This window comes from Spermophilus citellus (assembly GCF_964194105.1).
Source record: "Spermophilus citellus genome assembly, chromosome: 5".
Classification (NCBI taxonomy): Eukaryota; Metazoa; Chordata; class Mammalia; order Rodentia; family Sciuridae; genus Spermophilus; species Spermophilus citellus.
Window position 1 is genome coordinate 98,673,110 of NC_138186.1, and position 24,965 is coordinate 98,698,074.

Genomic DNA, 24,965 nt, shown 5'->3' on the forward strand with positions numbered 1-24,965 from the left:
AACTCTGCTGACATGTTGCCTTAGGCTTACAGATTTGTGACATGATAAATTTCTGCTGGTTAAGCCACTCAGACTGTCATATGCTGTTAAGGCTACTTTGGCAGATCTAATACAAGCAGTTATGAGATGAGGACAAATGCACACTTGGAGGGATGGGCATCCAAGAGATGCACCTAGATCTGTGTTCCACTCACTCCCATCAACGGGCCCAGGGATAGGTCACTTTGAATGATAGTTAGCAGGCTATTATTCTATTTAAGCTGTTAAAACCAAGAGATCCTCAACTTCAGATTGAGGGCTAATTAAAAGAAGGCTGGCCAGAGTTGGATAGGGATGAAGCAGGTGGTAAAAGGCTCCCCAAAGCCCAAACTATCTATTAAGATATGGATTCCCCTCCCAACTACTGCTATATTAGACAACTGAGCAGATTTTGGTTCTCTTATTCTTGTACTGCCCTGAGTAAGGACAGGTGGAAAAGAAACTACAACATTTCTCTGAAATGAAGAAAGCAAGAAGAAGACAGTGGATGAATTCTTCTTCTCATTTTATTCAAGGGAGAAATTTTGAGAGATGGGGATAGCTTAGGACTCTGGGAAACCCACCTCTGTGTCCCTTCACTTATGCCCGCAGCCAACAAGAACTAGCACAGATGGACTGCTATAGAAAATGGCCAGGCTGCAAATGGTGGCACATGCTTTGAGTCCCAGCTACTTAGGAGGCCGAGGCAGGATGATCACTTAAACCCAAGGGTTTGAGACCATCCTAAGCAACACAGTTATCACTAGTTTACATCCAAGGATGACACGATGAAAATGAGAAGAGTTTTGTGTGTTCTCAGTGGGCTCCTCTCTTTGGGCTCTACTAGCTTTTAGCCCACCACTTATTCAGTTAACTAATGCTATATAAGACATTAAAAAATAACACAGGTACCACATTTCCCAGCCCTCCTGGACCCCTGGGGAAGTGAGAGCGAGCAGGTTCCACCTTGGCCTCTGGCACCCACCAGTGAACTGATCAAATCCCTCCACGAGGTGAGGCAGCGGGCTCTCTTTCATGAATGTCAGGCATATCTTCCTCATTCGTTTCATGAGCTTTGGCAAGCGACGCAGAAGTTTTCCTTCTACAGAGAAAGGAGTAGCACCCTGTTGCTGTTCTGGAATTGTGGCCTATGAGAGAGTGTACAGGTTAGCCTCACTGCCAAGAATGACAGTAACAGTTTTAACTTGCATAGGTGCTAAATTTAAACAGTGCAAATGTATACATTATGTCCCAACCCCCAGCTCAGCAAATATAAAGTTAATACCACCACAGAAGTCTCATGAGAATACATGTAGCACCAGAGTTAAAACAAGACATACACTATGAATATTTCAGGAACTGCATTACTGCTTTGCATTTGAGCACTGAAACACAAGGACACCCCCTACACCAAGCAAGACTTTCTATTCTAGTCACAAGGAGACTCTGGTTTTGATCTACAAATATGGAAGAATGAATAAATATAACTGTTGCCCTTATTAAGGTACTGAATTATGGCACATTGTTGTCTCTCAGACAAACAATCAAGGCAAAACTGGTCTACCACAATCTACTTCTCCTACCATCTACCCTGCCCTCCAATTTCTAAGCAACAGTTCAAATATGAGGAATTCAAATGTTAGATGAAGGGCCTCTATGTCCTGAGGAATATTTTTCTTTTTGTTTTTTTCCTGAAGAATCCATGCAATTCCTATGCTACTATCATTAGTAAATCAAAACTTTTAACCAGAATGACAGAAGCAGATGTATATAGTAAAAAGAAAAGAAATTTGAGTGCTATATGATAGCTATTCAGTCATATGTGGCGTTTTGTAATGCTTTGGAACTATTACAATATTAAAATAGCTCAGTGAATGCAGCAGCAACCAAGACACAGTCCTTACCATCAAAGAGCTCATGGTCTACTAGGGGGATAAGAACTCCCAAACAAGTGATAGCAGATCAACATGAAAAATACAGAGCCAACCAAGTATAATGAAAAATATTCAGGAAAAAACTGTATCTGTACTGAATAAATTAATTAAAATAGCTCAATGATCTCCATTACTAACTCTTTGAACATGGAAGTGTAAGTCCATCAAGAAGCCAAAAGAAATAACTCCCCTGAGGAAATGTTCCCCAATCCTGAGGCTCCAACACCAAGGGGAACAGCTGGAATCACCATCCTACAACAGACCTGCTCACTCAGGATCTGTCACATTTTCAGGAATTTTGTAAGCCAACTGTGGTGTTGGAAACCAGCCCTGGTAGAAATATATATATTTTTAGTTACACCTGGTAGAAATATTTATACCATAATAACCAGCAACCACTAAGAACCAGCAAGCATATCACTGCATACATTCACCCCTGGGCAGCAGCTTCCTCAAGTGGCACCAAAGGCAGCCTCAATGGCATCTTCTTAAACTGATGCTCAAAATCTTCCCTTATAGGTAGATGAATGAAATGTTCTCATAAAACCACAACAATTATTTCCCACAGGCTAACATTAAACTTTTAGCAGCAAGAACAATGTCTACTGCCTTATCCTGCAGCAGAGTCAGGTAAACAAATATTAAACACAACCAAGGAACAGAACTTCAAAGGCATTTCCTTGTCTACTTCCCAGGTCACTACTTAGAAATAAAACAGATTCTATCTGACTGGTTGATGGAATAAGCACATAGTCCCACAAACTAGTTACCTGGTCAGCTGCTGGCTGGGCTAACAGGGTCGCCCTCAGTGCCCTGTTCAGACTCTGGATAGGAGATGCCTCACTTGGGGCTTCATCTGTTGGCCTGGGCAAACAGTCAGGCTTTTCCTCCTTGTCACTCTCCACCAAGGATGACCGGCAGGGTTCACTCAGGACAGCTTCAAATTTCTTCATGAATTTAAACAGGGTTCTGACCCCGGGTGGTAACAGAGAAAAGACAAAAATTGATTGCAAAGTGAAATATTTTTAAAAATTTAAAATGCATCGTAAGTATCTGTATCTTTTATATACAATGATCTTAGATATTCACAATCTTTTTGTTTGTTTGTTTTTAAACAAACAAACAAGAAATATAGCAAATTTGTCATGCCCCCCCCCCCCCCCTTTAGAAGAAAGTATTGAAGCTAGGAATGGTGGGGTTGCTTTGCTCAAGATGAACAGCTAGTAGGTAACAGAAGGTCAGTCTCTCCAGACTACACAGCATACTTTCAATCAAGGCATACCCATTCTTCCTGCAGGGAGACCTTGCTCTGGCCAACTGGGCCAGGTATAGGAAAGCCACATAGGGGGTTTTTAGAAGTTCAAAGCCAGACCACAGTAATAATGTAGTCTTGCTATCTACCATACAAAATTATGAGTTTTAGTCGCCCTAGTTTTAAAATATAAATTACCTATGTGTCTTTTCCACAGACTGTTTAATGGACCAGAAGCTCACATCATTCCACTTTGATATCTTAACAAATTCCTGAAAGATAAATGAAGCTCAAGAAATGGTTTTATAAAGCTGGGTTATTCTGTTTTTTTCCCGCCCCTTAGTTTATCTATTTACCAAAGACCAGTACCCACTCCACCTCAAATATAGGACTGTGTGTCAAGGAAGAAATAAAGCAAGTCTAAAAGAGGAACCATGAATTTGTTTCAAAGCTATCAATAAGAGTGCTGCTACAATCAATAGGTCAGTTGGTATGTACTCTAACTTAGAAACTACTGGGCCAGTCATGTTCCTTTTGCCAGGGGTTGGTTCCACAACCTCTGAAAGCATCAAAGAGAGAGGGCCCTCAGACATGTGGGGCTACCATCACAAAATACCAGTCTTATTATCCTACTTGCAGCATCACTTGCCTCTATTCCCTTTGGCCCTGGCCTCTGTTAAATGGACAAAAGAACAGAAATAAAGAAAAAGAATTTGATTGTTTTTTTTCCCCCAAAGATGATCATCAGAGTTGTTCATCTTACTTTAAGTTCTTTTTCTAGAGGGGAACGAAGTTCCACAATTTTGGCCTGGACCCGGTCAAAGAATTGCTGGTAATAATGGTACAAATTCCATAGAACACTACAAAGTGAATCTGAAAGAAATGAAAAGGAAACAACACACCACACTTGCTGCATGTGCTACTGGTGCCACCTGTGGGTTTCACATTTCAGTACAAGCCTTCCTCATTACTCTTTATGCCATGCAATTACAGCATACTGCACAGGCAGATTATCTAGGAAGCCTATCTGAGCTTAGCAATTCACAGAGATGGTAGGCTATAAACACTAATTTATTTTTCATTTCAGCTTACAGCAGATTTTTTTGGTCTTATTGCTCTTTAGTTCTTGAAGATGAGGTATGCAGAGAAGTTCTGCTAAAAATCACTACTTCAAAACTTATCTGAATCTTCTTATAAAATCAATAGACACTACAACTGTTTTAAACAATGGCATATTAAGAGGTTCATCTCAATTGTTCACTCATGTACATCCTACACTCACTTCACAGTTTTGTCCTAAACCTGCTGTGGTCAAGGATAATAACTTATAGTAGCAATTTTATATGCAGTTCCTTGAAATTATGGCAGTATTCTCACTAGATCAAAGAACATACTAGTGACCTGGATTAAGCACTGGCTTAGCAGGAAATAAACAGTATCCAGATAGATGGAAAGATGTACTGCTTGACACACAAGTTTCCAAGAACTTCATCTGGTAGGGGAGGGAATATATGTATGTATGTATGTATGTATGTGTTTCTTTTTTCTGTACTAGGGAATGAACCAGGGCTACTTTACCACTGAGCTACATCCCCAGTCCCCTTTCTATTATTTTAAGACAGGGTCTCACTTAGTTGCAAAGGCTGGCCTCAAAATTGCAATCCTTCCATCTCAGCCTCCCCAAGTCACTAGGATTACACGTGTGCCACTATGCCTGGCTCATCTGGCAATATGCTTCTGCCAGAGTTCACTAGTCAGTGCTTCATCTATAATCAACTGTACTTTGCTTTGACTATATCTGTATCTAGTGTGAATCATATTAAAATTAAACAGATAATTAGAAGTGCCTTGTTTAAAACCTGATGTGCAAAAAATATAACTGTCTCATGTGGAGGATTCAAAGCCTAACCCATTTTAACAGTGCACTATAAAGGGAAAAAAAAAAATCCTCACCCTTTCCTTCAACCTGTGGCATCAGCAAAACATGACAGTGGAAAACCAGCAACATCTGAAGTCGTACATGGAACTCCCCCAGAGAGGATCCCTCAATAAATGCTTGTAACGTGCTGACCAGCAACATCAGAGTCATCTGTTTGTCATCTTTTGAGATTAAAAGAGGAAAACATGTGTTTTTTATAATCACACATTGTCCATAACATGCATGCAGTCTACCATGGGATATACAAAGGGATGACCATTAGTAGGAACCCCAGTTAAAGCCACTTTGAAGCAAAGATCACAGCTAAATGTTGACTGCTTTCAAAGTAACAGCTGCATACAAGGTATATGTTAAATGCACTCACAGCAACAGAATTGAATAATAAGGTTGTTTTTTTTTTTTAACTTGAACTTGAGCATGTTAACTACTACCTACCAAGAAGGCAACTTTCATTTTGTTTTGTTTTTTTTTAATATTTATTTATTTTGGTTTTTGGCGGACACAACATCTTTGTTTGTATGTGGTGCTGAGGATCGAACCCGGGCCGCACACATGCCAGGTGAGCGTGCTACCGCTTGAGCCACATCCCCAGCCCTGGCAACTTTCATTTTGAATCATGGACATGGAGAATACACAATAACAAAATTTTTTATCATATACTGGTTCTCCAGATTTTGGACAAGTCACTTAAACCTCTGTGACTTATGGGAACAGGTAAATCCTGTACTTTGCAGTACTCAATTTAGCTTGAAATCATTGAATGAGCAGGGAGTTCCTGCCAAGTATTACCTTCTTGTTCCTCTGTTTGTTCCTGCATGTGCTTCTCAAGCATCTGATAGATGGAGAACCAGTGCTTGGTGGATTTCTCAGTGTGGCGCTTCATGGTATTATCCAAACTCATGGACCAACAGCTGAAACATAAGAAAAAGAGGCCGTGGAGACATTTAGGCAATCCATTTGAAAAATGTGAAATCACAGAAATTAAATCCTCATATTCTCACAAATGGAGATGGAAAAAGCTGCCCATTTTTCTATCTCCGAGTATATGGCCTTAGGGGGACTACAAGTTGAAGGATACCCTCAGAAATTTAGTGAGACCGTCTCAAAATGAAAACTAAAAAGGGATAGGGATGTAGCTCACATAAAGTGTCCCTGGGTTCAAATCCCAGTACCACAAAAAAGAAAGATTAAAAAATAAGAATGGTCTTTTTAAGATCATTTTAATGTCCTGCTTTAAACTCAGTGATTAATGGCTGAAAAAGCAGATTCTGTAACTGCCATAACATAAACTTTCCAAGAAACCCATCAATATATAATAGTGCTTAACAATTAATTAAGAGGGAGAGTCACTTACTTCAGCTCCAGTTTACGCCACCGAATGATCATCTGACTGACCAAATCGAGATGTTTCCGCAAAGACAAAGCTCGACTTGCATTCTCCTCCCAGTCCTAAAGGGGTATATTAAAACAACAGCAACAACAAAAAAGATAGAATGTACTATGCCCTTTATGCAGCCCCATGATCATGTATTCCCTCAATAACATTTCAGACTTTTCTTGAGAAACACTACAGGATCCTTGACAACTTTTACCACCAGCAGTGATGATTTTACAATCAGTGTATCCAGGTTCAAGTTTATGGTTGTGCGATAGAACTGCAGCTGTCATGTTGTAGAAGACCATAAAAAGCATAGGGTTTGTGGATTGATGTCTGAATTACTGGTGTAAGCTATCTGACCCTGAACAGAGTCAGTGACTATTTTTGTGAAATGGAGAGGCACCAGTCACCTCAGAGGCTGTGTGGGAACTGAGGAAGATGACCTATGTGAGCACTCAGCCAGACTGAAGGCTCACTGGACATTTCAGCAAAGTGAGAATTCAGTGCCAGGGGATACTAGGTCTCACTCCCCAAAAGAGGTTATGCATAGTCACCCCTACCACAGGGGCAACAGATTTACTATACTGATTTCCACCCATAGTAGAAAAACCAAAGATGTTTACCTTTCTCCAAATCAAACTATTAACTCTTTGTTCCTCTAACAAAAAAATCATGAGATTAAACGTTTGTCAGAATACCACAAATTAGAAGAGGAAAAAGAGGGAATCTTACCTGTGCCTTTGCCAGAAGAATCTCTAAGCCATTCAGAAACTTTGAGATAGGACTGGAAAGTGGGAAACTACGAATTCTGTCCATTACGACCAGCAGCTACAGAAAAAAAGATTTGGGTATCTCAGCAGAAATACCAGTGACTCCCATGATTGTATAATTATATCAAAATAGATTCTATTGTCATGTGTAACTAAAAAGAGTCATAAAAAAAAAAACAGTTATTCAGTCACAGGCTACTGAAGGGAGTTCTGACAGGAAGCTTCATTCCTTCATTCTCTACTTTGAAAGCACCTCTGAAAATTGTGGATGAAAATTTCCAGGACTGTGGATCCTGATCAAATAGCATCTCAATTATTGTTCTTTAAATCTTTTTTTATATGTTCAAGTGTTTGAGGGAATGCCCTTGGACATAGTAAAAGGCCACATTCCCAGGGCAGTTCATCCCTTCTTCACCAGCTGCCCTACCTGTTCAAGTGCAGGGTGTTCCGGCCAATCCTGCAGCAACTGACTGACAGCCTCTGAGAAACCCTGAAGCAAAGGCTGACACTGTCGTGCTTCTGATACGTTGGGGTGCTGGTAGAAATCATAGGGCCCATCAGGTTTCACCATTAGGTCTGAGGCTGTCTCCTCAAAGAGTGTGTTATGGGAAAGGGTACAGGCCAAAAGTTGGCTGCCCAAAAGTCGGTCATTCAGTTCAACTCCTGTAAAGGTAACATCATTATGGTGAAGTCAGAGAACTCAGGTAATTTATCAAAATTACAAAGATGTCAGAAACAATCAACTAATTGGGTGGGACTAGTAAAACAGGTATTCTAATATTATTCTCTCCTAAAGCAACACTGGCCTAGATGAGTGACCTTATTATCACAGTAGCTACCACAAGTTTTCAGGTTTTGTGGAAGTAAGAAGCTTATCTATAAACAAAAATATTTGACTGGATGCATTCAAATTCAGTTCCTTTAGCAATTCTAGATCAATAGAGAAGTTAAAGCCTTCTTCCTACTTGCATGGGACAATTCTTGAGGTCACACTAGAAACTGCATCAAAAACAACCATCACATAAGATTCTGAGAGTTTTGAGTTCCCAGATTGCTCCCAAGAATACCTGACTAGAAAGCATTAAGTCTATTAGAGGGAAGTGGAAATAATGCTGAGGAAAAAAGACTATATAAATAAACTAAGTTCCTATCTTTCATCCCAAAGGATTCAAACAATAAAAATCCATCTTATTGCAGAATTTTTAATCACTTTTTAAAATTAGTATAAATTCTTTAAGCAAAGGAAACTATTGATAAAGAATTAAATAAAAATGGTGAATTTATGATTTTAATTATTCAAGAAGTAGGGATTCCATTTATTCATTTTGATTTCCCAAGGGTAAAGCAAAAGTAATTGGCCATACCCATCAGCGGGTAGAAGTGTGTCACAAGAGAAGCCCCAGTCTGATAGCAAGATGCAAACAAGCTGAGGTAATGCTTTGCCTCATGTGGTGGCACAGCCTGCTGGTACCACAGGGACCTAGCAAAGTTGAGGCACAACTGCTGGTGTATCAACATTACTGCCTGCATTGAACTCTGGGAGAGGGCAGCTGGGTCTGTGGCTGTATCCTCTTCTTGTCCATCTAAAGTTCCTTTTTTCTCCTCAAGTGTTGGCTCTATCAAAATATCTGCAAAGTCCTGTAAACAATATTAAAACAATTATAAACTTAAAAATCAGAATCTGGTTGTAATCAGTCTAGAACAAAGAGGAAGAAAGAGGCATGAATCATGAAGACTTACATGCACTGAAATATATTAAAAAGACTACAGAGCCATTCAGAGGGAATATATGTGGAACCAGGGGAATTCATTTCCAAACAAATCCTGACACCAGCACCCTACCTTTTCATGCAGTGGAAACTGTTTTCTGAACTCCTGTTCTTCCTCTTCTTCCTCGCTTAGGGTGGTCCTAGAGCTCTTGCTCTTGAATTTGTACAGGCTATTTTCCTGTTCTGCCTTCTCTTGGGCTATGCGTTCCTGCTCATCCCACTCACTGATAATCTCCTGGAAAGACACATGGGTAGAGTGCACTTGAAATGAGCACAGGCATGATTTGCTGTCTTAGTTTCTCATGAAAGAAACTACCATGGCTCAAAAATGAACAAAAGCCAACATCTAAGAAATTAAACTTGATCAAACTCTTCAGTAAATAGTTTCCTGAAAATTTCCCTTTGTTATGCTGCTAAAATTTCAAAGGTCTAAAAATGTGCTGCAATGGAATTATTAGGAACTTCGTGTGTCAGGGATTAGCAGTATTTTGTACCAAGGTTATTGTTTTACTTAGCTTTTTCCCTGCTGTGAATAAAAGGACTCAACCAAAATAACTGTAGAGGAGGAAAAGTTCATTTGAGGGATTCTCAGTCCAGAAGGATGGAGCCATTCCTCGGGGCTTGAGGTGAGGCAGAAGAGTGTGGCAGAGGGAAGCAGCTTATATGATGATCAGAAAGAGGAGAGAGAGAGAGAGAGAGAGAGAGAGAGAGAGAGAGAGAGAGAGACACAGACACACTCCACTTTCCAGACATAAAATATATACCATAGTCATGCTCCCAATGAATCACTTCCTCCAGTCATATCCTACCTGCCTCCAGGTACCACTCAGCTAATCTCATCCGGGATTAATTCACTGATTAGGCTTAGGCTATAATAACCCAGTGATTTCTCCTCCAAATCTTCTTTGCATTATCTCAGACATGATCTTTTGTGTGACTCCTCACATCCAAACTATAACAGTCAGGCTTAGGGTTGGGTTGTGTGGGTTTCAATTCAAACTGCACCTGCCAGGCACCAGAGGAATTGGCCCAGGGTTCTGGAAAGGAAAACCTTCTAGGTCCTGGATGGTCAAAGGGCACCAACTAGAAAAAACTGGACTGTGTTTTACCAGATAGTTCTTGAATTCCCCACTACCTTTTAAGACTTTAGGTCCTTAAATTGGAGAAAACTATGAATTCAAGAAACTGCCCAGTGTGGTTGAGGGATAAGGTACATATACCATTAGAAGTTAATTTGTACTAACTTCCAAGAACTATGTTTAATTTCTGTCCAAGTAATTCTGATTTCCAGAATTTGTACCCAAAGAATATGGTCATAAGTCTGTTTATCATGACAGTTTTTTTCCTCAAAATAATAAAAATATTACATATAAATGTAAATGTTCATTCATCAGAAATTAGTTAAATGACTTATGGCATACATGATAGAAAATTAGTCACTAAATATATGAATATAAAATAAGGAGATATAATCACTAAGTCCTATTAAGTTTTATTTTTTTAAATTTTTTTTTTTGGAGAGAGAGAATTTTTTAATATTTATTTTTCAGTTTTCAGTGGACACAACATCTTTATTTTATGTGGTGCTGAGGATCAAATCCAGTGCCCCATGCATGCCAGGTGAGCACGTTATCGCTAGAGCCACATCCCCAGCTCCCTATTAAGTTTTAAAAAGCAATTTACGAAACAGAATGAAATTTTTAGTACTCTGCTAAGTATTTTGTAAAGCTCTAGCATTTTAAGAACATGTAGCAGGGGTCATGGACATCACAGAAGTGACCTTAAACAATATAACTCTTTCACCTGCTAAATATTGGTTCACTATGCTGAGATTGATTTTTTTTTTTTTTAAGAAGCTGGTGCTTTAAAAAAAAAAATCTGTGAACCGCTGGGACGCATTACCTCAAATATGGCATGTAGATATGCATCTACAGGACATACACACAAGCTTAGAATGGGATATACCACTATAGTAACAGGTATAAATAGTAAGATTATTTAAAATCTTTGCTTATATTTACTCTTTTAATTATCTACAGTGACAAGTTACTTAGTAAGGGGAAAGAAAACAATAAGCTATTTTTTTTAAACAAAAGTTGGTACAATTTACATCATAATTACCATAAGCAAAATCAAAAGATAACCAACTAAATAGGAGAAAATTTCACAGTGTGGGAATGCTGGCTCTTGGGTGGCAGAGGCAGGAGGATCACAAATCAAGGCCAGCTTTGGGAACTTCGCAAGATCCAGTCTTAAAATAGAAAAAGGACTGGGGATGCAACTTAATGTAGAATGCTTGCCTAGTATACACAAATCCAAGTTAAATTCCTAGTACTACCTTAAAAAAAAAAAAAAGTCCAGGCACCATGGTATACACCTGTAATCTCAGCAAACTGGGAGGTTGGGGCAGGAGGATCACAAGTTCAAGGCTATCCTTGGCAACTCAGTCAGACCCTATTTCAAAAAAAGGTGTGTGTGGGGGGTGGGGATGTGGCTCAGAGGTAGAGCCGCCCTACCGGGTTTAATCCCCAATACCAGAAGGGGGGGGGGGAGGCCCCAAAGCCTCCAAACCATTAAAAATTTAGGGGCAAAGGCCCCCAAACCTGGTAGTTAAGTAGAAAAAAGAAAGGAACAGCCAAGAGGATTCCTCAACCATTAACTCTGATAATGTTCTGCATGCTGGCCCGTGCTTTTAGCTCCCTCCCTTAAAAAGGGCAGGCAGGACATGCTGACAGACAAAGGCTTACCTGACAGACATGTCTGAAGAGTGACAGGGACCTCTGGTCCAGTTCTCCCTTGCATAGCACATGGGAGTGCAGGTAAAGAAGGGCATTCATTAGCAGCTGTTCACGGGTGGGGCAGGGTTGCTGGCCCATGCCTTCTGATTCCTTTCCTCTCGAGCGGTTAATGGTCAGTTTCCCAAGGCCTCGAAGAACCTCCTCTGACTTCACTGAGCACAAGACATCTGCGTGAGCATAGTAGGTGGGGAAGGTGGGGCCCACTGATGGAAAAGCCAACAAAGCCATAGCCAAGGCACCCAGCCTGTCAGAACAGATCACACTGCTGTGGAATGAGGTATGGACCTCAGATGCTACTAGCCTCATGCCATGCTGCAACTGTAAGATGGAAGCCTGTAGTGGAATCACAGAATCTGGGTAGAGGGCATATTCTTCCCCTAGCCTTTTCCTGAACTGGTGGTGTGACTGCTGCCAAGAGGCCTCTTCTTTTAGAAGGCTCTGGGCCACCTGGGCAGACCGTGGCCCATCTGCATGGAGAACCTGCAGCAGCCGCGTAAGCAGATCCTGAATAGCAGTGGCCTTGGCAATGCTGGTGACATAGTGGTGGATCTCTTGCACCAGAGACTCATAGGTAGGCAGCTGGGGTCTGAAGGCCTGCTTCTTCGACAGGCTGCAGATTAAGTTCTCTAGGTAATTGATCCTTTGATGAAGTAACCTGAAGGCAAATTAATATAATTTGCAAATTCTGTTAGAAAAAGAACAGCAAATCTGGACTGAACCCTCAGCTAGGAAAATGGAATGAATGAACACTTATCAACTGCTGAGAAATAACATGAGAATGATATTGAAAATTACAGTGAAAATGATAGTACCTACAGAACACCTACCCTGTGCCACACATTGCTAACATTTTAGATGCATATCTCATCCAAAGGAGGTACTACAAGTATCTCCCTTTTGTGGACATGGACACTGAGGCGTAATGGCATTTAGTGAGCTACCCTATTGTCTATAGTCAAAGGAAGGTCAGGAAAAGACTGGGACTCTAAGCTAAGGGAACAGATCTGTAGCCAAGAAAAGCAAAGAAATAAAGTGCACATCATTGCATCCAACTTGTTCCATGTTGAGGAGTAGCTCTGGCTTCAACCATCTTGATCCCACGTAAATCTACACCTTGAATGTCTTTCCCCTCCTTTTAGAACATATCGTTTTCTTGATTATAATGAAGGATTTGGGACCTAATTGCTATCATAGTTCAAAGACGTGCATCACTTCACTAACACTATAATATTACTACAAAGGTCAGCCTTATAATGTCTTTTTTAAAAGTAAAGACAATAATCTCGAACAAAAATAATCACTTTGCTGCCTTACCTGATGTGAGGATGAGAATAATTGATAATTACTTCATTTTCCAGGTCTCTTCCAGTTTGTAACTGAGATGATAAGTTCCGGGTCTTCCATTCACACTGTAGCTGGTATAACTAAAGGAAAAGAGAAAATAGTCTGGTGTGTCCCACTGATGACCATGCACAAGAAAACAATGTCCCAGGAGTGTACAGCAACAGGATAGAAGGAATTTGGATTCCTGAATGACCTAAGGACAGGTGGCTCTGCTTCACTAAACTAGACCATTTACCTCAGAGTTATTAGGCAGAAGAAACTTCCACACCACTAAATCTGAGTCTTTTTACAGCAGCTTAGCCTTCACCCTAACTAATAACATTCCTTCCTCATCATACAGTACTAGTATGTCATTATCTTAATGTATTCAATTCTTGACTTTGTTTGGAAGTTCAAATAACAAGAGATACTACATTATTTGATTCCTGAGTTTTATATAACAAACACCAATACTTCAGAAATCCTAGGTTATAGGGGTACTACATCCTACCTAAAGAAGTAATTTGAACCCAAATATCCAAAACCTACCTCAGAGTCTGGATAGTGAGGAATTCCACTATTTCTCTGACAATGCCTCAGGTTGCCCTCTGCTTATCGCATCAATTGGAAGATGTATCAGAACCTTAGGAAGGTGCCCTCTCAGAGTCTAAGTCTATCTATCAAAGCAGCAGCAGCAGTCTTAAAACAGACTCATTGGAAGTCATAGGCAGTTCACACAAAATGACACCTTTGATCATCTCATTAGCCAAAAGGGAATAAAAGGAATAATACCCTAAGCAAATCCAATGCATCAGAAACTGAGCACATATTCCAAACTCTTGCCTCTCTTACCTCTTCCTTGGCATACTTGAGCTTGCATTCCCTCTTCACTGCAGGGTCAAAGCGTGCCTGAGGAAGCCAGGTCTGAATCTGGAGCAAGCCAAGGCTCACCCAGAGGCTCCCACGCTGGGCTGGTTCAGGCAGGTTCCTCTTATTCTCCCCTTCCCCAAAAAAGTGGTGCAGGGAGGTGAGAAACAGGCAGAGTAGTTCCTTGGGGAGTGCCTCCTGACCAGCCATATCCCCAAGAGTCTGGATCACATAATGGAAGGCCTGGCTGTCTCTAAGCAGCAGTTGCTCGCAGTTCTGTACATACTCCTGCTGCTGGGGTTCTGGGAGCAGCTCTGCTAGGCCCGCTAGGTGTCGGCACAGCACTAGTCCCTGGAGCTGGGAGTCTGTGTGTCTGTTGGGACAACAAGGAAACACTTAAGGAATTGCTGAATCAAATAGGATCACTTTTTACACACTCTCATTCTTCCAAGAAATTTTAACTGCATACTGCACAGTCAACATTCAACAAGATGAACTTTAGTTCTCATATAATCTTTCTGTGATTTTTTTCTAAGCACCATCTTCCTGATCATTATATGCATAAAAAAAAAAAAAAGGACCAGACAGCTCATGATGGCGTTGTCATGGACTGAAAACATGCTAACCCACTCAGCAAACACCCTCATTTTCACACACCAAAGTCAGCCATGTCAGAAGCAGTTCTGACTGAGTCCCAGTTAGAGAACATTCATGAGCTTCATAAACTGCTCCCAAGGACAAGGAATACCTGAATTCTGCTATTGAAGGGACAGCCATGTTGGTCCAAAGCAATGAGTTGATGTCCCGTAGCTGCTGGGCTCTTTCAACCCACTCTCCCAGTGTGACATGTGAAGAGGACAGGACTGGGAGGCCACTCACATCCCAGGAAATTGCTCTGCAGCTGCTAGTCAAGACTTCAAAGCAGCACTTGGAGAATGTGGCTCTACAGAGACTGCCAGGGCCCTGAAGGACAAGAAAAAAACAGTATCTTTCAGAAATCAACTAAAACAATTTTGACAAGCAGCACTGGGACACCTTCAAGGAGGAAACAGAATAAGGAGGTTCAAGTTGTTCAGAACAGTCACAGATGGGACAAGAAGAGCAGGAAGGAGTAAGCTATTAGTAGCCTTAAAGGAATGTGGACTGCATTCTCTCAGAAATGAGCAATGAGTGCTTTAGTACTATACCAGAAAACCCCAAAACCGGGAAATCAGGGAGACCATTCTTGTAATAGACAGGGAGATGAGAGTTGGAGGCAGGGAAAGGAGTTGCAAGGCCAATCTAAGAGCCAGACATAAAGTCTGTCAAGCATGCATTCACTGGACTATTAATCTGGGACTCAGTAATAGCTGCCCACAGTAAAGAGTCAGGTGGTCAGGTGGTCAAAAACATAAGATAGAAAATAGTAAACACAGTATACTTCATGCAACTCTTAGGAATCCATACAGTTTGTTACTTAAGGCTTTAAGAGATATTTTACAATGATGATAATAATTATGATAAAAGCAATAGAATAGAGCTCAACAATAATTCTGTGAGTATTTGTGGGATTAAGGTGTATAATAAAGGTGGCTTTTCAAATGAGAATGGAAAGGATTAATCAAAAATAGTGTTTATAAAGTGATAAATGAATTTAAACACAAAAAACAAAAACACTGGAGAAAATACGGGGAGACTGTTTTTACTGTAGGAATGGTGAAGGAAAATAGTCTTTAAAAAGCATGACAACTAAGCATGATTGAAGACAAGACTGGCATAGTTAAAAAGAAATTATCATTATAACATTAATAATTTGAAAGACAACAGAAGACTAGAAATACACTTCAGACCTTATGGAAAAAGGATTAATGTCCATAATATAAAAAGACCTTTAATAATTAAAATGATACTGAACAATCCAATATTTAAAAAAACTGGACAATGAATGACTGAAAAGTTGGTAGAATAAAAAGGATCAATAAATGTAAAAAGATGTTCAATCTTAATAATCTAAGAGGTATAAATTCAAATAAAGTTTTTAAATTGTAGAATTGGCAATAATTAGACATGTTGATTACACCTAGCATGGTAAGCATGGCCCTCCTACAGATCAGGAGTGAAACTGTATTCTGGTCCTGAACCTTCTATGGTGGCCCAGAGCTCCAAAACTTCTGTTTTGGTCAGTAACTTGCATGTTTACAAAGTAAAAAAAAGTAAAGCACCTCCTCAGAAAGCCTAAAAAGAGCTATTTGTATATATTAGGCATATATTATTTATTATTTTTTTAATATGTAATCACATTGACCATGGGTTAAAACCTAATTCCAAAAAATCACCCACAGAAATATTCAAGACAAATGCCAGATTATACAAGGATAGTAAATGTAGCTAGGCTTGTTAAAAGAGGAAGAAGAAAACAAACCTCAAAACTTATCAAAAGAAAAGTGATTAAATAAATTGTGGTACATCAATACAATGAACTAATGTAACCTGGAATGACAAGCACATTTCCATGACACATTTGTGAACAAATAAAGTATTATTTTTGTTCATATAAATAATACTATTTATTCTGGATGTGGCAGCATATGTTTATAATCCCAGTTACTTGGGAGGCTAAGATGGGGAAGATCTCTTGAGCTCACAAATCCAAGACCAGCCTGAAAAACATAGCAATACCTCATCTTGAAGAAAAAAAAAAAAAAAAAGCATATGAGTATATAAACAGAGATACAGATTAGAGTGGTTATTTCTAATAAATTAAATGGTTAAAATGTTTTATAATTTTAAGAAATGAAGACTTTTTAAAGGAAATCCTTATGGCTTTAACTCAATTACAAAAATCATTTAAGATAAAGAATACATTTTTTGACAACACACTTTTTTAGCATCATGAAGAAAACAAAGTATCAAAATCACCTATTTATAGTCAACTATTTTATTCTAGGAATAAATGATTACTAACAGAGTTACTGGGAATTTTTTTTAACCTATTACCATCAGTTTTATGCCAACAAACCTTTAATGTAGAGTCCAAAAGGGACTTGGGCATCTCCCTCTGCTGCATATTGGGCAGAGGGTTCCATGTTAGCCAGTACTCTGGATTTGTGGTCACAGTACTGCTCCAGAAAGACATAAATGTGGAATTAAATAACTCAGACCACAAACAAGTAATTTCTTCAGCAGATCCCTAGAGATAAAGGAATAAAAAAATTTATGAGAATGATTCCATAAATCATGGTCTTTGTTGTTTAAGATCTATCTAAAACTAACATGGATTTAAAGATATTATCTTAATTTTCCTAATTCTCTGCCACCTTGGTCATCTTGGTGGAGTCATATACCTTGTTTGTAAGTTTAATCACACTAAGTAAAATCTGTTTTAATATGTTTTTATAAGGCTGCACGATGAAGTATAATAAGCAAAGCAGATTGCACAATTGTAACATTATCAAAAGAAATAAACGTTCTTATAATGTATTTTTGAGAAAATGCTTTTCACCTCTTAACTGGAACCCAAACGAATACTGCTGTGATAAAAACTGTACAATGCCATTGTAATTACTGCAAAAGAAAATTCAAAATTCTCCTACATTAAGAGGTAATTCAGATAAGCCTGGGTATTGCAACATGGGATTTTTTAATTAAATGCACAAAACTGTTCTACAACCAATCTGCCATAGAAAATTTAATCACACAGTGTGAAAAGAGGCTTATTTCCCTTTCTGATTTTGGTTTTTACCTTATGATGCAGTAAAGACCACAAGTCTCGAAGTTCTTGAGGAGCAACTGGTGTGTGCTGAAGACAAAATGTGATGTGATGTCTTATCTCCTCTATCAGAGGTTGCTGATTTTTGCTGAACCTGTTCCAAAATACACAGTGAGAGGCTTGGGTTTGGACTGTGAGTGAACTACTAGAGAATTTATATGTGAGGGAAGATGAAACACACAAAACTTAGGGTACATTTATTTAAAAATAAGCAACTCTACTGGAAAAAAATTCTAGCAACTTTTAGGGCAGAAGCTGAAATAAAGAATCTTTAATAAGATTTGGCTTTCAAAAGTAGCAAGTGACCTTCCTGTGCCTCAGCAGCTATACCTCCTTATGTCTGTGCTTTGTTTACAATACAGGAAACACAAAAAATCTATCAAGAAAATAACTGAAAGAATGGCATACCTTCTCAAATAAGCCTGTGTCATAAAATCAGCTGTCACTTTGTACTGCCAAAGCATAGCCAAGTATTCCATTGTAGGCCATAATTGAACACTCCTGGTAAGTTGAATTAAAGAGGTAAAGTCTGGCTGGGGTGCAAAGGAAGCTTCACCATGCTTTTTCTCCGGAAAACCAAGTGAAAGTCCTTTGGCCTTGAGTTCTAAACACTGAGCACTCACAAGATTCTTCAACTCATCTTCAATTCAGATAAAAAAGAAATGTTGTATTAGAGAAGAGATGGTCAAGAGTTCAGGGTCTAGATTCCCAACAGTTGGCAAAGTGACTATGAGTTTATTTAACATGAGTTAATCAGAGTTAGGCTGCTTAACCTAAGCTCCAAGTTTCTCATTTGTTAAATGATATTAATTTCTGCAAAATTCTAATGAATAACATGTATGTAAATTTTAGCTCAATGACTGACATTTATTTAATGGTATTTATACTATACCAAAGGGGGGAAAAATCTAAGGCAAAAACTTAATGGCTGCAGGTAAGAGGATATGCTCAGAGTGTTGACGGTCATTCAAATACCAGAATATATTACCTAGATTGACATCTTCTAGAATATTAGCTCTGAGGATCAATCCCCAGGCCTGCAGGAGACTTTTCTTTAATGTCCACTCAGAAGCAACCACTTGGAGACGACTGAAATCTTCCTGCCATCCACTCTCCCCAACGACAGGCATCTGCTCTCTGATGGCAAGGGCTCTGTTGAGGATTCTCAACTGTGAAAAACACTCTACCACTAGCTTGTCCTGAAACAATAAAACCCAAGAGAGCCTATTAGAGAGCTGAACTATGTTTTTTTTTTTCAGCACCCTAGATATACCTGAAAAGAAATTTAAGATTTTTTTCTTCATGCTTCTAGAAAACACAGGGTTTCTTTACTCATATTGCTCTGGAGAGATTCTAGAGTAATAGAGCTCTACCCAGCCTTAGCCTCAGGAATAAGTAAAATGATAACATTTAACAAATACATTAGCAGCATTCATTGAACAGTTATGAATTAAGCTTTGCAGTAAGGATGTGTCTGGCTGAATGCCAGATCCCAAGTGCCAGAGTTTTAGAAGAAATTGATTCTTTTAATTTACTATATGTTTCCAGGTATACCTTGAAAGGAAATGGCCGTCCCAGGAACTTCTGCAACCTCTTTATACCAATGAAGCCACCAGTTGGGCTACCAAGACAATTTTGAATATGTTCTGACACGGTCTGAACCTCTTTGTAATATCTTTAAAGGAGAAAAAGAGCAGAAGGGAAATAAGGAGGAAATGCTGGATAGAAAAAGAAGTCATTTACATTCAATATTTTCTACAGTATGCCAACAGAATAAACCAAAATTAAATAAGAAATAGCAGTTTTAATTCTAAACCCTCTTATCTTTACACATATTATTCCCTAAATATGAGTCTTACTTGTCTTCATGATTCATCAGGCGTTGGGGGATTTGATGGACTAAATGTTTTAAAACCCAGTGCCAATGGAGAGCAAGCAAAGCCAGACCCGGAGCATCCACTTTTACTGTGTCAGCCACAGTCCAAAACCGGTCCCGCCATCTCAAAGAATCTAAGATCTAAAAACAAAATAAGCCAAGACTACTCACAGACATCTCTTAAAAGGACTCAACTCAACTTACATACACAAGAGGTTTAAAGCTAGACTAGACAATTTGTTAAGAAAATTAAGGCAGACAAAACAAAAGCCTTTTTTTCTTTGTACTTCAAGTACAAAGCTATTACCTTAGAGAGAATGAAATTATTGGGTCATATAGTAAACTGTATATATCATTTCATAAGAAATTGACAAATGCGACACAAAGCAGCTGTTTTGTATTACAACCAGCAGAGAAGAGTCCCAGTTGTTCCAGTTCCTTCTCAGTCACTAATTGCCAATCATTAGCTATTGTTAATGATTTTAATTTGAGCTATTTTGATGAGTGAAAACTTACTGCACTTTTAATTTATATTCCTTTGATAACTGCTGATGTTATAATTTTTCAAGTTCTTACTAGGCATTCATATATCTTTGGAGAAGCATCTATTCAAATCTGTTCATTGTAAAAATTGGGTTGTCTTATTATTTAGCTATCTTACATAATTCAAGTATTTTGTAAACAATTTCTCAGATTTTTCTTAGAAGTACTGATGAATGTAAATTTTTAATTTTCACAAAAACTAATTCATTAGTTTATTTTTTCTTTTATGAAGATTCTAAGAAATCTTTGCTTATCCTTAAATTGTAAAGGTTTTCTCTTAATTGTTCATAGTTTTAGTTTTTTTATTAAAAGGTCTCATTCTATTTTGTGTGTGGGGTCCTGCGGATGAAACCCAGTGGCATTCCACCTTTGAGCTTATACCCTTCATCCTTTATTTTGAGAAAGAGACTACGTTGCCCGGACTGGCCTCAAACTTCTGATTATCTGGCATTGCTTCCCAGTCACTGGGATTATAGGCATGTGAACCATCCAGCTTAGGTTGAGGTAACTTGTATGTAATAATGAGGTAGGGGAGAAGCTTATTCTTACTTTATGTGGACATCTAATTCCATCACTGACTATTAAAGAAATGTTTTTCCTCTATTAAATTACCTTTTCATATTGGCAAAATAAAAGAAAATAGACCATATACATGGAAGCACATTTGTGAATTCTGTTTTGTTTCAGTGGTCTACATGCCTATTCTTGGACTATACCATACCATTTTCATTAATGTAGCTTTCTAATACAAATCATGTAACTGAGTCTCCAGCAATGCTATTTATACTAGTGTCTAGTGATTATCTTTATGAGCTCTGTCAGGTCAAAGCTGTTATAATAATATGTTGTTATTCACTTATTTTTTTTTCAGAATTGACATTTAAATTAATTGTATACAAAAAGGACAAACTATGATTGGGTATTTGGCAAAATTATGTTGAGTATAAATGAAAAGAATCTATCACTTCAAGAAAAATATTTGAGAGTATAGTTATCTCTCAGTATACTTGGGTGAAAATAATGCTCAAAATATAATACATGTGGTATATTTGCCTAAAACCTAAATACATTCTCCTGCATACTTGAAGTAATTATCCAAATTATTTATAATACCTAATACAATGTAAATACCATGCAAATAGTTGCTACATTATATTTATTTGGTGATACTGCCAAGGAAAAAAGTCTATACATGTTTAGTAGAGTTGCAATTAAAAAAAGAACTTTTCAACCTGAAGTTGGTAGAATCTGAGGATATGGAATCCACAGATACTGATAGACCCAGCCTGATTTTCTCTTAAAATTGGGAGCCATCTCGCCACAAAGCCCTGAAAAGATAATTTTGGTTTTACTATAAATTACTGCAAATTCTGAACTAGCTTGGAATGCCTGCCTGTGCCTTGAACTCACCCATGCCTGGTTCTCTCTGACCAGATAGCAGCCCTCTCTCAGACTTTAGTGACACCTCATAAATCTTGGCCTTCCCTGGCCAGATAACGAACCTCTCTGAGGCTTTAATGACCTTCATAAATTTTGATGTCAAGAGCCAGCAAAAATGTAAACTAGCCTTTGTGTTATCCTCCTCAGAGTTCTGTTATCCAAATCCAAAGTGCAAACTAAATAATGGATTATCACACATGACAAGTTCTGCAAATATATTTTTCAGGTTTCAAATGGTCACAGTGTAAGTGACCATGACAAACTTTTTGTCCATTTGTGGTGTGCTATCCAAGAGTGTTCATGTTCATTATTATAGGAAATAGATATTAAAAGTATTCTTTCCCTTTCCAAGCTCTTAACTATGGGAGGCCAGTTTTTCTTTACAAACTTAATCCCAAACAACATTCTACAAGACATTGAATGCAGAAGCAGATGTGAAAATCCAGATTTCTTATCCTAAGACAGACAGAAAAAGACTTGGAAAAATGTCAACCAGTTCCACTCTTCTAATTTTTATTTTCAAAAATAGCTCTGTTTGGACTGGGGTTGTAGCTCAGTGGTGGAGAGCTTTCCTCTCACATGTGAGGCACGGGGTTCCATCCTGAGCACCACATAAAAATAAACAAAATAAAGATATTGTGTCTGGGGGCTGGAGTTACGGCTCAGTGGAAGAGTGCTCGCCTAGCACATGCAAGGCCCTGGGTTTGATCTTTAGCATCATATAAAAATGAATTAATAAAACAAAGTTATTGTGTCCATGTACAACTAAAAAAATTTTTTTAAAAGATATTGTGTCTATCTATAACTAATTTTTAAAATTTTATTTATATGAGATAGCAAATTATACTACAATTCTTATTACACATATAGAGCACATTTTTTCGTATCTCTGGTTGTATACACAGTATATTCACATGAATTCATGTCTTCATATCTGTACTTTGGATAATAATGATCATCACATTCCACCATCATTAATAACTCCATGCCCCCTCCCTTCCCCTGCCCTATCTAGATTTCGTCTATTCCTCCCATGCTCCCTCTTCCTATCCCACTATGAATCAGCCTCCTTATATCAAAGAAATCATTCGGCATTTGGTTTTTTGGGATTGGCTAACTTCACTTAGCATTATCTTCTCTAACTCCATCCATTTACCTGCAAATGCCATGATTTTATTCTCTTTTATTGCTGAGTAATATTCCATTGTGTATATATGCCACAATTTTTTTATTCATTCATCTCTTGAAGTGCATCTAGGTTGGTTTCACAGTTTAACTATTGTGAATTGTGCTGCTATAAATATTGATGTGGCTGTGTCCCTGTGGTATGCTGTTTTTAAGTCCTTTGGGTATAGACTGAGGAGAGGGATAGCTGGGTCAAATGGTCGTTCCATTCCCAATTTTCCAAGAAATTTCCATACTGCTTTCCATATTGGCTACACCAATTTGCAGTCTCACCAGCAGTGTATGAGTGTACCTTTTCCCCCACACCCTTGCCAACACTTATTGTTGTTTGTCTTCACAATAGCTGCCATTCTGACTGGAGTGACATGATTTGCATTTCTCTAATTACTATCGATGAACACTTTTTCATTATTTGTCGATTGATTGTACCTCATCTTCTGAGGTATCTGTTCAGTTCCTTGGCCCATTTATTGATTGGGTTATTTGGATTTTTGGTGTTTAGCTTTTTGAGTTCTTTATATACCCTAGTGATTAGTGCTCTGATGTGTGAGGGGTAAAGATTTGCTCCCAAGATGTAGGCTCTCTATTCACCTCACAGATTGTTTCCTTTGCTGAGAAGAACCTTTTTAGTTTGAGTCCATCCCATTTATTGATTCTTCATTTTAATTCTTACACCACAGGAGTCTTAAGGAAGTTAGGGCCTACTCCCACATGATGGAGATTAGGGCCTGCTTTTTCTTCTATTAGACGCAGGGTCTCTGGTTGTACTCCTAAATCCTTGATCCAAATCTTATTTAAAATAAAAACAGATATAATGCCTCACCTCAAAGACATTGGCGTCAGACACCACACCTTGGGGGGATTGTACCCAGAGCAGGATTACTGCATCACAAAGTTCAAAAAAAGCAGCAAGATTGACCACAATTTCATGGGGCAGGTTGTGATAGCTCTCTGGATCTTGGAGATGACATAAATAAGAATATTCCATCAGGTTTAAATTAATCTCTAGACATTTTCAAAATAAATTGTAATCTAGAATTTAATGTTATTACTAATCCAAAGATCAATTTGGAAAGGTCAAAAATTAAAAGCAAATTCAGTGCCTATTATTAAATTTAACAGATGAGGTATGTATGCCTAAAGACAGAAATAATGTTATATTTCATATTATTTAATGGTGCTGGGGATCGAACCCACATTTCACATATATTAGTCAAGTGCTCTATTATTGAGCTACATCCCTAATCTCATAAATGTCTTAACAGAAAATGGAAATTATAAAGATGCATATTTCATATAAGGATTTAAATACAAAACAAAACAAAGTGTATATAGGTTTAGATGGATAGTTAAGACAGGTATGAAAAGGTACAAATGAATCTACTACTAATAGCAGCTGCTATAAGGATCAACTTTTTCAATTTTTACACTACCATAATTTAAATTATTTTTATTGCTTTTTCAATTTACAAAAGTTAAGGCGGAAGGGAAAAAAGTAATCTTATAACCAAATGCTTCTGAATATGATCTTTTATAACCAACAGGCCTACTTTTCAAGTCCTAGTGCAACTCAAAAGATGTGATCTAAAGCATCTCCATGCCTCCCTTTTCTCATTCATAAAGTGAGGACCTACTTACTTCATAGGATTACTATAGAAAGTAAATGAGATCAAGGACATGTAAAGTCTTTAGCTAAGCACCTGGCACAGAGTGAGTGCTTAGTAAATGTTAGTCATTACTACTGAGTAAGAGGACATGGCCTGTTTAAAATCAGGACAACAAATCAGAAGTAATCAAAGTAACAGTTGCTACTCAATATCTTTCAACATTAGCCACATAATACAATCAGATGCTCCACTGAACAACACAAAAGATAAAGTGTTCTTACCTTTATGAAATTCAAAGGACATTCTTAAAACACTATTTCTTAACTTTTTGCCACCAACAGAAATCAAATTTGTTTCAGTAAAAATTCGTTTTTCCCGGTCAAGATAAACAATTGTCCTGGAACAAGATTCAAAATCACAATAATTACTGGTTAAAGGCGGCTTCCAAAGTGCTAGAGCATACCACACTCATGGGTTTACTTTGGGAATCCTCATCAAAATCACAATTTGTACTGTAC

General features: G+C 38.2%; 1 protein-coding gene across 1 annotated transcript in view; it reads right to left on the reverse strand.

The window, feature by feature from the left end:
• MDN1 (midasin AAA ATPase 1) overlaps positions 1-24,965 on the reverse strand; it is a 146,706-nt gene that overhangs the window by 27,944 nt on the left and 93,797 nt on the right. The window contains exons 52-74 of the mRNA XM_081296059.1: positions 24,729-24,844; positions 23,664-23,797; positions 19,656-19,813; positions 19,351-19,471; positions 18,785-18,995; positions 18,205-18,436; positions 17,770-17,890; positions 17,047-17,217; positions 14,797-15,011; positions 14,034-14,421; positions 13,173-13,282; positions 11,808-12,513; positions 9,134-9,295; positions 8,656-8,929; positions 7,719-7,954; positions 7,254-7,349; positions 6,498-6,592; positions 5,933-6,054; positions 5,158-5,304; positions 3,968-4,077; positions 3,403-3,476; positions 2,723-2,921; positions 1,004-1,166 (exon numbers count right to left, since the gene is read on the reverse strand). Coding sequence (XP_081152185.1) covers positions 1,004-1,166; positions 2,723-2,921; positions 3,403-3,476; positions 3,968-4,077; positions 5,158-5,304; positions 5,933-6,054; positions 6,498-6,592; positions 7,254-7,349; positions 7,719-7,954; positions 8,656-8,929; positions 9,134-9,295; positions 11,808-12,513; positions 13,173-13,282; positions 14,034-14,421; positions 14,797-15,011; positions 17,047-17,217; positions 17,770-17,890; positions 18,205-18,436; positions 18,785-18,995; positions 19,351-19,471; positions 19,656-19,813; positions 23,664-23,797; positions 24,729-24,844 — 4,361 coding nt within the window. The remainder of the gene's footprint in view (positions 1-1,003; positions 1,167-2,722; positions 2,922-3,402; positions 3,477-3,967; positions 4,078-5,157; positions 5,305-5,932; positions 6,055-6,497; positions 6,593-7,253; positions 7,350-7,718; positions 7,955-8,655; positions 8,930-9,133; positions 9,296-11,807; positions 12,514-13,172; positions 13,283-14,033; positions 14,422-14,796; positions 15,012-17,046; positions 17,218-17,769; positions 17,891-18,204; positions 18,437-18,784; positions 18,996-19,350; positions 19,472-19,655; positions 19,814-23,663; positions 23,798-24,728; positions 24,845-24,965) is intronic.